At 37.4% G+C, this 12,231-nt stretch overlaps 1 protein-coding gene across 1 annotated transcript; it reads right to left on the bottom strand.

Annotated features, from left to right (window-relative positions):
• Positions 1-692: 692 nt before the first annotated feature.
• On the bottom strand, positions 693-8,078 carry LOC113076264 (SWI/SNF-related matrix-associated actin-dependent regulator of chromatin subfamily D member 1-like). The gene is made up of 13 exons (XM_026248920.1): positions 7,845-8,078; positions 6,328-6,500; positions 6,169-6,211; positions 5,641-5,763; positions 5,383-5,505; positions 5,172-5,288; positions 4,969-5,070; positions 4,722-4,883; positions 3,856-3,953; positions 3,636-3,771; positions 2,619-2,741; positions 2,029-2,130; positions 693-1,933 (listed from the first exon to the last, which is right to left on the bottom strand). Exons 1-13 carry the CDS (start codon positions 8,025-8,027, stop codon positions 1,880-1,882), a joined length of 1,539 nt encoding a protein of 512 aa, XP_026104705.1. The 5' UTR covers positions 8,028-8,078; the 3' UTR covers positions 693-1,879.
• Between the last annotated feature and the right edge of the window lie 4,153 nt (positions 8,079-12,231).

Below are 12,231 nucleotides of genomic sequence, written 5' to 3' on the forward strand. Positions count from 1 at the left end.
GACCTCGCATTTTCACACAAAATAGACTCCTGAGGTAACGGTTCGTCGAAAAGTAAGTATCAATGATAATAATTGTTTATTTGAACAAACAAATCAGAACTTTTGTCACTCAAAACATGTTTGTGCCAATTCATCTGTCAGGAAGTTCAGTTGGCATTTAGGCGCCAAAACCTCCAAAGAATATACCGCGTTAACGACAGGCAAATCCAAAAAATGTGTCCCTTATAGCACATGTACATCACGGAGACAACTAATTGACGTCTGCTTTTACATCTGCAAGACGTATTTTTTTGTGTTTTTTTATCATCAATTCGTCTTTAGGACGTTTCCTATCAGATGTCAAATAGACATTCAGAAGATGTCTGTCACATTTACAATGTGTCTAAAACTATCACGTTTTTACACAGGTGATACTTTCCAGATTAAGTGATTTTTTACATATTTTTCAGATTATTTTTGCCGAGAATTGATTTGTGTATGGTTACATTTAGTTGAGAATTTTATCCAATGCGACTCACAAATAAGGACAATGGAAGCAAACAAAGTGCTATAACAAGTCTCAGTTAGCTTAACTCCGTATATATGTACTGTAGTTTGTATATAAAAATGTTAATTGTATAATAAATTAAAAAAGACAGTTCTAATTCCACACATCAGGAAAAAAACATTAAGAGCACTGATTGCATTTTACATCGAGTTGAGCATTGATACAAGTTTATCTTTATTATAACACAAGGACTAGTAGAGAAATACAACATTTGGTCCATTAAAGCAAACAAAGAATATCAAGACTGTAAGATATAAAAATCAAAACAAATACATGACTTTAGGAAAACAACAAAATGTAGTTAAAACTTAAACTGCCCAGAATGTTAAAGTCTTTAGCACTTCACTTCTAAACGCTTTGAATCACTCGAGTGGAAGAACCCCCAGCCTCTCTGCAGCATTAAAACTCGACCGTTTTCCTAGATGTTTTGTGGGTACTCATGACCAGTTCATACTTGCACTGGCAAGTTTTTCATATTATTCACATTTAAAGTGACAAGTTGAATGACAAGAATTAATCAATTGAACCAATAAACCATGAATGCATTTCTCGAAATATATGAATACATATCACAGCGAGGTTAGAGTGGAATTACTTTAGAGTCCTGGAAAAAAGCTTGTGACCAAAAGATCAATAATCAAACAGGTCGATCAGCAGTACATCTAACCTTGTGCACCTAAACGACTAAAAACAATCTTATATTGAGCGTTGCTGAAAATGCTAACAAGTGAGCTCGCCTTTCATATCAACAGACTTGTTCAAGGGACTTCCAAATGATTCATCTTCACAGAGCTGAGGTACTACACTATGTCATTATTAGTCATCTATACTTAACTAGACTAGATCTTCATAAAGTTCATATTATGAGAACATTAAAATATCAAAGACAATATCGATAACTTCAAAAATAAACAATGACCCCCCCCTCCAAAAAGTAACTCTTGTTGACTGGTTAATACGGAAAGTTGTGAATGGGCTCAAACATTAGCATTCTTGCGATCTGGAATTTAGTAACATAATATTATTTAACAAAGCCTGTCAGTTTGGTCAGAAATCGACATTTTCCGAAGTGACCGCGTCGAAAAAATCACCTTGACAAACATTCAGTCGCGTGGGAACCTTGAAATACGTAAAAATAAGAATGACAGCAGACAACAGTTTGGCGGAGTCACAACAAAAATAAGGTCATTTCTGTATAAGGGTTATTCCTGGGCAGCTACAGCAGGACAGCACAAGATAAACTGTAGTGATCAGCATCTGCAGCACAGATCGGCAAGACATTTGCTACCCAGAACCCCCTCTGGTCCTGTGTCCCAACGGCCGGGAGCTTGTTTATGTGTTTCGAATGCCAAGAGCCTGTTCCAGCTCCTGTCTCCTTTGCTGAACCTGAGAAAACAAGATTGAGGAAAACGTCAATAATAAGGATAATGCCCTTTGAGATTTCAAGTTTCACAGTGGCTAAATGAGTGAAAAAGCATCACCTTTGAATAGAAATATCTGCACACAGCCTCCTGAGCCCAGGGTTGGTGGTAGAACTCTGCTCTCCTTTCCTCCTCTGGGTTTCCAACCACATCTGTCATCGTCTGCAAGGAGACCGAATTCAGATGTCAGCAGATCAAATCTAACGGTTACTGATTAATGGCTTTTGTCTGGAGCAACACACTTTCAGAAATTCATCACATCGTCCAGTCCCAAGGAAATGCATGCAACTGCTTTGCAACATATTTTTAGACTGATAAATTAGGACTGAGCAAACAGTTGCAAGCTTTATTTTCCCTAGCGGTTTAGAAATTCAGCATCACATACAAAGGCCTGTGAAACACTTTCCCAACCCCCACAATCATTACAATTCCAGTCAGTCCACTAACTAACACTCTGTTGAGCAAACATACAGATGGTGAACGACTACAGCTCTGGGCGAAGGTTTATTCCCGGCAGGTTTATTAAGATAAAATGGAACTTCCAACTTCATGTGTCCATAAAAAATATTATATTACCATAAAACAAGGGCAAAAAGTGTGGTAATATAAAGCGTTTTAGATGCCACTCTCCTTGAAGCATTTGGTCTCACCTTCAAGTCTCTGCACTGGGACTGGAGCCAATCATTAATGAAGCCCTGCGGGTCTCTTGCGAAGCTCAACATGAACTCCCTTTGAGTCTTCAGCTGGTTAATGGTTTCGATGGTCTCATGGATCTGAGGGATCAAGCAAGCACACATGTGGGATCATGATTACCATTATACAACATTTTAATCATATAACAGTTAGTTCTGGTTCACAAGGTTGAATGTGTCCTCAATATAAAGTTCATTATCAAACTTTTGTATTTGAGAAATCACAAACAATCTTGGTCAACATCATGCAGGTTTTACTGTCGCCTGATATTTCATAAATACAAAGGTCAACCACTGTTTTTGACAGTTGCAAACTGACTAGAGGTTCAACTGGGTCAAAGGGGAATGGTCTCAAGTGTGTGAAAGTTCACAGCAGGTTTTAGTCAAATATGATCAAAAATGCTTCCAAGATTATAAACACTAGCGCTTGTCCAATATTTTAAAAAGGCTAGATGTTACTATGCAGATATAACATCATATGCAATATCAGCAAATCAATCATAAATCCACTTTTGGTTGAATGTGGTGCCATATAAACTTTTATAGAGGAATCCAAAAGAACTGAACTTTGACCCACAGCTGATTTCACCATTTCACAATCACTCAAGCTGAAAACAATGATTTCATCAAGCACGAAGTAACTGTGGCAACAGTGTAACCACGGTGAGTCCGGTTGCTATCTATGAAAGGGTTACTAGGCTCCTCAAGATTCTCAGCAAACAGAGAATAATACAATTAAACATGTCCAGAGTTGACAGAAAACAGGATGCTTTATCCTTGACCACTCCCAGGCTTCTATTCACAAAAAAAGATGAAAACAATATTGAGACTGGCGTGTTGCCAAGAGTCACTTTGATATGCAGCAGGAAAGCCCAGGATATACAACAAAACAACAGTGCAAATGCAACACCGGCGCTCGCCCCTGCAGTGGTATGCTGAGCAATGTTTATTCAGCCACATGCAAAACCTTTGTACCTTGTTGTCAAGGCCTGCGATCTCTTGCTGACTGGCCGTGGACAGCAGGAAAGAGTTCATCTGGGTCTTCAGGGTGTCGTCCACCTCCACGTCTATATCGTAGCATGCCGTCTTCTTCTGGTCATTGGGATCCACGCTGATACAAAAGGATGTTTAGATGTTGCATCACAGACGAGGCAGAAACAGCAATTCTGAGTGACATCATGTGATTGACGGTTACCTTATGACATGATTGATGATGATTGGCTCGGGGGGCATCAGTAGTGCATGCAGCCGCTGAGGAATCTCAGAAAACTTCATCCTCTGGGTTTCGAAGATCTACAACAATGAGAGCCAACAATTACTGGATCACAAAGAGCTTGAATGAGAACAGACAAATACGGGGTTTCAAAGATCTAGAATCTAGAAGAACTGAGGTGACTCTTTAACAAAGAGAACGGACCATTTTTGGCTTTTAAATATATCAAACAAGGCGAACCTGCAATTCTCAGGTTTAAAAGATCTTGATCGAGGAGAACTGACAATTACTGGGCTTTAAAGATCTTGACCAAGAACCAATAATTATAGTGTTTCAAATATCTAGAATGAAGAGAGCTGGAGTATTTGGGTAAAATTATCTTTTAAATAATGTACAGTCATTTTTGGCGATTCAAATATCTCAAATAAGGAGAACCTACAATTATCAGGCTTCGAACAAGGAAAAACAGCAACTATTGGGTTCCAACAATCTTGACCAAAGAGAACTGACAATGCTTGGGTTTCAAAGATTTAAAATGAGGAGGACCAGCAATTATTGGGTCTCACAAATCTTGAATGAGGAGATTTGTCAATTATTGGGTTTGAATATCAACAACAACATCTGAAGACATTAGCATTGCAGCCACTACACTGGTTAAAAGATGCATTTAACCAACTTTCTAACCTCTGACAGCACATATATGGACAACGCAAAATCCATCAGACTCATACCAAACACAAAAAAACAACTAGCTTAGATGCTACTTCCTGCAGTCAAGTCTAAGCAGGCATTTCCAGTCGGAACACCTGAGCTAAAAGGATCAAGAGCCAAACTCTAATATTTGTTACCTGCTGGAGGTATTTATCACAGTTGATGAACTCTCGTTCATGAGGGTCCTGGAGTTTGTGGGTCTTCACGTACTGCCACAGAGCCTGAATGATCACGGGCCGGGTCTGAGTGTGGATCCCCAGTAACCGGGCAAGTCTGGGGTCCAACTTAAACTGAGGAGGCTAGAAAGAGAACAATTTGTCTCAGTCACAAATACTCACATTTGTTTACAGTGTGGAGTGCCACCTGCTGGTAGTTTCTGCTCACCTGGTAGTCCAGCATAAGCAGTACAGTACAGCGGACACCAACATCTCCAGGCCTCTTCACTTGAAATCCATCCGTCTCCTGAGTTGTAGCGGTTCGGTGCCACTGAAATCAAAGACAACGACTCCTGAATGACTGAAAACTGGCACAAAAGTGACAACGAAAGAGATCTAGTGGAGAGAACCACAGCTGAGAAATGCACTCACCTCCACCAAATGATTGTCAGGTCCATACAAGTCTTTGTCCAACTCGATCACTAAAGACTTGAAAAAAGAAGAAAACTTCCTCTTCTGCTTGGTGGCTTCGTACTTGGACACAGCAGTCTGATACGGAGAAACGCATTCATAGTTTACACAAATAATCGTCTACCTCTACATAGAATCTTCAATCACTGCGAGATGACAGAATCTGGCTTACGTCTTCAAGAAGTCGTCCCTCCACACGCAGCTCCCAAGATGCAACGGTTCCTTCGCCGTCCTCTGCATCTGGTTTGGCAGGGTTGAAGGTGTTGGAGATAAATATCCGTAGTTTTCTTTTTTGCTGCACAGAACAAACAGATAAACAGTGAAGTCTTTCAATCAAATGTAGTTCCAGATTCAAGCTCAGTCAAAGTTTTGCTCCTCTAAAAGAGTCCGAAGACAGCCAGAACACTGTTGGTAAAGGATCTGCACGTACCTTGATGGGTCTCTTGAGAGCTTCCTGAATATCAAGTCTTTTGCGCATGATGGTCTGATCGAGCTTCCTCTCGAACGCCAGCAGGTCCATATATGCCTGAGACTCGGGAACGAGCTCTCGGATCTGAAAGAGATCCACAGGCAAAATCATCTCAAGATCATCTCAACAGCGTTTTGTACCACTTCTGTTTAAATTAAAAATTAATGCATTTAGCAGACGCTTTTATCCAAAGCGACTTACAGTACATTCAGGCTATCAATTTTTACCTATCATGATGTTCTCGGGGAATCGAACCCCCAACTTTGCGCTTGATATCGCAGTGCTCTACCAATTGAGCTGCAGGAACACTGTTTGCGTCACAATCTGCACAACTTTAGTTTTCCGGTCTTTGAGCTCCAATTCCTTTTGGAGTAATGCACTCGGCTAATATAGTATATAAAGAATTTTCGTATTTGCATGGTAGCTTTTTCGCAAAAAAAAAAAAAACCAAGGCTGTCTACTAGTACAGTACAAATTATGACCACTTACTCTTTGAGGTAGGATTTTATCTGCCATTTTCTTCTTCTTGGCACTAAAAAACAAATAAAAAAAACCCAGCACCATTAGTGAGAGAGTTGCAGATCCAATTATGCACAATGGAGGAAACATCAGGTTTATTTCATCATGTGAGGTGTTAACTGGACTTACTGTTGGTTGCGATTCTGTTGCTGGACCTGTTGGATCTGATTTGGTGGCGGTCGCTTGCGGGACGGGTCCATGACTGGCATACCGGGGCGGGACACTGGACTGGCCCCGAAACCTGGGGGTCCCATGGAGGGTCCCTGAGGGGTCATACGACTTGCTGGAGGCATTCCTGGTCTCTGCCAAGACAGGAACGAAGGACGGTTAACCGACCGGACAAAAACAAGTAGTTTTGATGCAATTTCTTGTTCTGGCTTTGTATTTAAACAGCAATATGAAATGTCAGCATATATCACAGTACACATCAATATTTGACTAAATAAAGACGACAATAATTAAAAGAATTTATAATTGTAATATTTCCACAAGGATTTGATGAAAGAAAACGACTAAGTTGCTGAAATTTAACAGTCATTTTACAAAACTGTAGTTATACAAAAAGACAACCACTGTAATTATCAAAGCATTTAGTTTTTCAGTAATATGATTTTGTTAAACCAGCTGACGGTTCCCTCTCGTTGTCAGTGTCAAGATACAAATACTGGAGTCTATTCATGCTGGAAAAGGGAACATAAAGGTGCAGAAAATAAAAAAATCATATTGTTCCACTGCCAATGTATGAATAAACAACTTCAATCACAAATCAAACATTTGGAAAATTTAAACATGAAGTTTAAAAGAAAATTTACAAAATTAAATAAGAACAATATCCTGCACGAAATCTCCACATTTTTTCCTAAATGTTAAACTTGTGATTTTTATTGAACAAATACAATAGCTTTTAGAGGCAATAAAAGTAATGTTTAATGTTCTTTTTAATGTTTAAGCCATAATAAAGTACACAAACATTATACAGTTTCTGGGTCACTGATAAAATACACATCGCTGATCATCTGACTCTTTGTACAGATGGTCACTGAAGCTCAAGATGCTCTTAAGAACATCTCAAAGAACATGATCATTCTGACTTTTCCATGTTTCTATCAACAAACAACTTCTCCCGTACACTGTTTGTTGATGGTTCAAGGAATTATAAATATGTGTTCAACCAGAAAAAGCAAAACGGAAGTATTTCCGCGGGTAGTCTCAGGCACACTGCACGCAAAATATATGATGTGTAAGATCTACAATATCTGTAATATAATTGCAACAAACCCATCAGGATGATGCTCCTGTAGGCCCTAGTTTAGGCCTTAGAAATCCAAGATTTAACGTCATCAAAATTTACTGCTGGTTCATTTTCATTTATGCCAATTCTAAGATAAATACTCAAATCACTTGTTTTGGATTACAAATCAAGAAAGAGGAGTTTGATGCTTTGCAGTGACCTAGCATTACTCAAATCAATACCACAGCACGCGAGCATAGTAATGCAATATATTATTATTTTAACATTTGTAAATCGTTTCAAAACAGTCTGAATGTGTGATGCATTGAATAAAGCCATAGGCCCTGCATGCAAACATTAAAACCAAAACCCTCCGTCTAGATAAGGGTGCTTCTTTGTTCTTCTCGCGCCTTACCGGGTATCCGGGCATCGGTGGTCGATACATATGGTTCTGAGGGCCGCCGGGTCCCATCCGTCCCGAGGGCGTACCGGGACCCATACCGGGCCCTGCACCGGCTACCGGAGGCCCGGGCCCCATTGGGGCTCCGCCACCTCCGGGTGTCGCAGGCTGAAAACCACTAACGTTACGAGCCGCCATCTTCTCCCCGAGTCGCAAACAGACGGAGCAACACAGCCGGTGAGATGTGAACGAGTATCGCGATAGCTGAAGAGCACCAACGGTGATGAGTGACAGAGTCTCGCGAGATGTGAAGAGAGAACCCGCTTACGCACTGACGTAATCTGATCTATAGAAATATATATATATATATGTGTGTATGTATATGTATATGTATATGTATGTATATATATATATATATATATATATATATATATATATATATATATATATATATATATATATATATATATATATATGTGTGTGTTTTTATATAATGTTTGCTAATATTGTTTGGCTCAAATTCTCGGATTCAGTACATTTATTTTAAATACATAAACGTCCCTAACATACATTATCAGGTAAGAATCCGCTATGGTCAACTTTTCTAGTAGACTTTAATTCGTGTTTATTTAATTAATGAATTAAATGTTTATACGGAGATAAAAAAAAATCTCACTGTTCAACTTTATATAAATTTTCCACCACATATATGTATATATATATATATATATATATATAATATAATGTGTTTTATTGTATGCTTTGTATTATAATATTATCATTTACATCTCTAATAATTTTTTATTTATATTATTATTTTTATTTATATTTATTAATAATAAACATTCAGTATTGAAAGGCTTCAATGCAAATGTAATTTTATGGTACAAACATTTTGACTCCTGTTTTACAGCAAAAAAATAAAAAATAATAATTAATTAATAAATAAATTTTTTTTTAAGAATTATCAAGTAAATCTTCACAACATACTCCAATTTCTAAATTAAGAGTTGTTCACACTTGACCCAAATTGATGTGAATAAATTCACACTATATCCAAAAGAGGGAGACAAACACCCATAAATAGTCATCAGGCTAGCATTTGAGATGGTCTAATATTTTTATGTATTATAATATCTAATATATATGAAAAAAAAGAATATACACCACTAACACAACAATTATTATTATTATTTTTTAATATGTGCTTCATCACCTTTCTTAGCCATTTGAATTCGGATGGTTGTAAATAAAAACTCAAAATAAAATAGGAGAGAACTATGAGAAAGGGTCAAAGGTCATTATCTATGGCAGTTGCATGAATTAAAAACATCACTCTGAATGGTTACAAAGACTTGCTCGGTCCACTGCAGTGCACATCAGAAGCACATGATGTGTGAAGATAATTTAGAAGTCAAGCAGCTCTCTCTACGTCCTTCATTTTGACATTTGGCTGTTCATCCTAATGCACAGATTTATACACACACAAAGTAGCTCAACTGTACTCACTGTGGTTGATTAAAAGGGCTGATCAGCTTCCTGCCGACTGCGCCAGCATCCATAAGTCACACATCGGCGGTCACAAACACTCTGATGATATCATTAAACTCTTTCCCATTAGTGCACTCTAAAATCAATCCCTTAATTCACTGTGCAAATATATGAGTATGAGGTGTGATGTATTCCTGGTAAAATTTCAGTTTCAGTGGAGACTATATAGACCTTCCCAGGTCTTAAAATAAATAAACGAATAAATAAATATTCCAAGTTTCTGGGAATCTTTCAGACTGGTTACATGCTCTCAAAAACCGATAACATACATGTTTGTCCTTATACTGTAAATATGAACATTTCCTTTTCCACAGTGTTTTAATTGCATTGCGCTGAAAGGGATGAACTAGTACTAATTTAGAGCAATTAGTGGCAGCACTAGTATGAAACAAGAACAGGATCAGACCCCTTCCTGCTGCTATTCATGAGAAAATAAAGAGCTGGTTTTCATTTGTTTATGGTGCAAAAGGCATCTTTATGAGGTTTAGTCCCTTCACTTGTGATTATGTTGATGAAACAAGGTGCTTTATTGTTATTGAGGCTTCATATTGTGAGAATAAGAAAAAGATATGAAAGAAAAAGATGTTATAACAGGAGGTTTTGTTGGATTTCATTTGTACTATATAAATAGGCCTGCTTCCCACCCACACTTCTGATCAATACACACAAATATTAACATCAAATACACCATTTGGCCATTTAACACTCTCTTTTCTTGTCAAAGTTCACAAAAATCAAGTTAAATATGTTCTGCCAAAGCTTTATCAACACAAAATTAACATATCTCTCATGTAGCTATTTCTAAACGAAATGGTTGGAAAAAAAGAGATAAAGTGAATAAAGTTTTTTGAACTATATCAGACATTGTCTGTCTATGGACATTGTAATATATTAATTTCTTAAATTTCTTAATTTCTTAAACAGTTGCTGTGTCCATGATATTGTCCAGGCATTTCATATCAGCTGATGTATTATGGTTATCATTTTATGTCTACTGAAAACGACCATAGAGCACATCAAAATATATATGCAACAACAACAGCTATTAAAAGCGAAAAAACGTATTTTTTAATAGTAAAATACAACGTGTATGTATTATAATTTTTATTATTATAATATAAAAATCCCATATTATGTGTATACTGACGTATGCGTGATGTCATTTTTTTCTCAGTTCGCGCGCAAAGTAGGCTGTGGTGAGGTAAGCGTCACTTTCAGCTCCGTCAAAATTGAAACGGTTTGATTATTTATTTACATCGATAACATATCATAATTAAAAAAAATATATATATCGTGAGATTATTAATGTGAAATTCGTCCTTTGTTTCGTGTTCGTTAGATCGTGTTCGTGTCTAATCATAAACTGCTAACAGATGTTATCATTAAGAAAAGTTTGATTATATTTATGTAAAATACATATTTTTTTTATTCACAGCTGATGTCCCATCAGTGTTTTCCCTCAGAATCACCATATAGTCGTTATTTTCAGCAGTTAATTCTGTATTCAATAAGTGAGTAAAGTTTTATAGTTTTAATAAGATTTGTTTGGTCTTTTTGCAGGAGAAAACCAGGAGGACTCTTCACAGGGTTATTTAACTGTGAATAACTTTAATCCATTTACTGTAACCTGAATACCAACATATGCCAGTGATGATGTAAGTACTGCAAATAAGACATACAAACTAAATGGAGCTTATTTACTGTTGCACGATTTAGTTTTCCTGTTAGCTCAGTCTGACATGTTAAGATTTTTGCTGCCAAAGCCAACGAGTTCTTGGTATTGTTGCCAATCATATCACAGTGTCCTCCTGCACAGAAAGATTTAACCTAGTGGGCAACTGATGACACAGACTCATGCCAGGATTTTTAAATATGATGAATGCATGCAAAACTGGCATGAAAGTAAATGATGGTGTCTCCAATCGACCCGCTTAAAGCCAGTCTCTGGAGTTCTTATTAATCCTCTCAAAGAGCACGATGACACTACTCTGTGACAAACGGCAGCTTTTAATTGTGCCACGAGATCCGACAGGATAAATTGGCACAAGGGCAGAAACTCTTGACAGTTGCATTATGGGAAATGAATAGTAACTCATTTTCAGTGAGCAAGTACCAGTGTGATGAACTCAAAGTGGCTTGTAGGGTAGTTCAATTTTCACAGTTTCAGATGATCTGAAAAATTAAGTGACACTGGTAATGTGACAAGGACGTCAATGCCAGTTTTCTCAATTACAAACACGCATCGATCAAAAACTATAAAACAAGTATGAGTTTTTTTCACCACGGTATTACTGTTTTCTGGACATGGTACTACAGTGTTGTTTTAGTAAAAAAATTACCATATACAACTAGCATTGGCATTTATAGCTAAAATAAGCATTTTATAATTAAAATAATATTTTTTATTATTACTAAATAAGCATGCACAACACACACTTTGTAATACTACAACATCCAGATACCTTTTGCATTGTATTTTTTAACATGGATAGTTTGAAAAATTGGAATGTGGCTTTTAAAGGATATTTATTGGAAACCCCAAACACATTGCACATTCACAACAGCAGCAGCTGTGCCAAATCAAGACTAAATGTATCTTTCCAAATGCGTATATTTGATGCGTTTGGAGGACAAGGCACGTCTCAAAGGCACTAGTGTTGCACTACAAGATCCTCATCAGAATGCCCTGACGGTTGGGTTGTGCTGCCTGAAGTCATTGGCAGTTGTCCCTACATCTGCCAGAGACATTCCCACATCAGCACAAGAGACGACAGAAGGAAATTACATTCATCAGTCATTTATGATGTCCCTCAATTCAGTTAAACAAACAGAGCATGTTCTAAACCACCAC

This window comes from Carassius auratus, unplaced genomic scaffold (assembly GCF_003368295.1).
Source record: "Carassius auratus strain Wakin unplaced genomic scaffold, ASM336829v1 scaf_tig00019517, whole genome shotgun sequence".
NCBI lineage: Eukaryota > Metazoa > Chordata > Actinopteri > Cypriniformes > Cyprinidae > Carassius > Carassius auratus.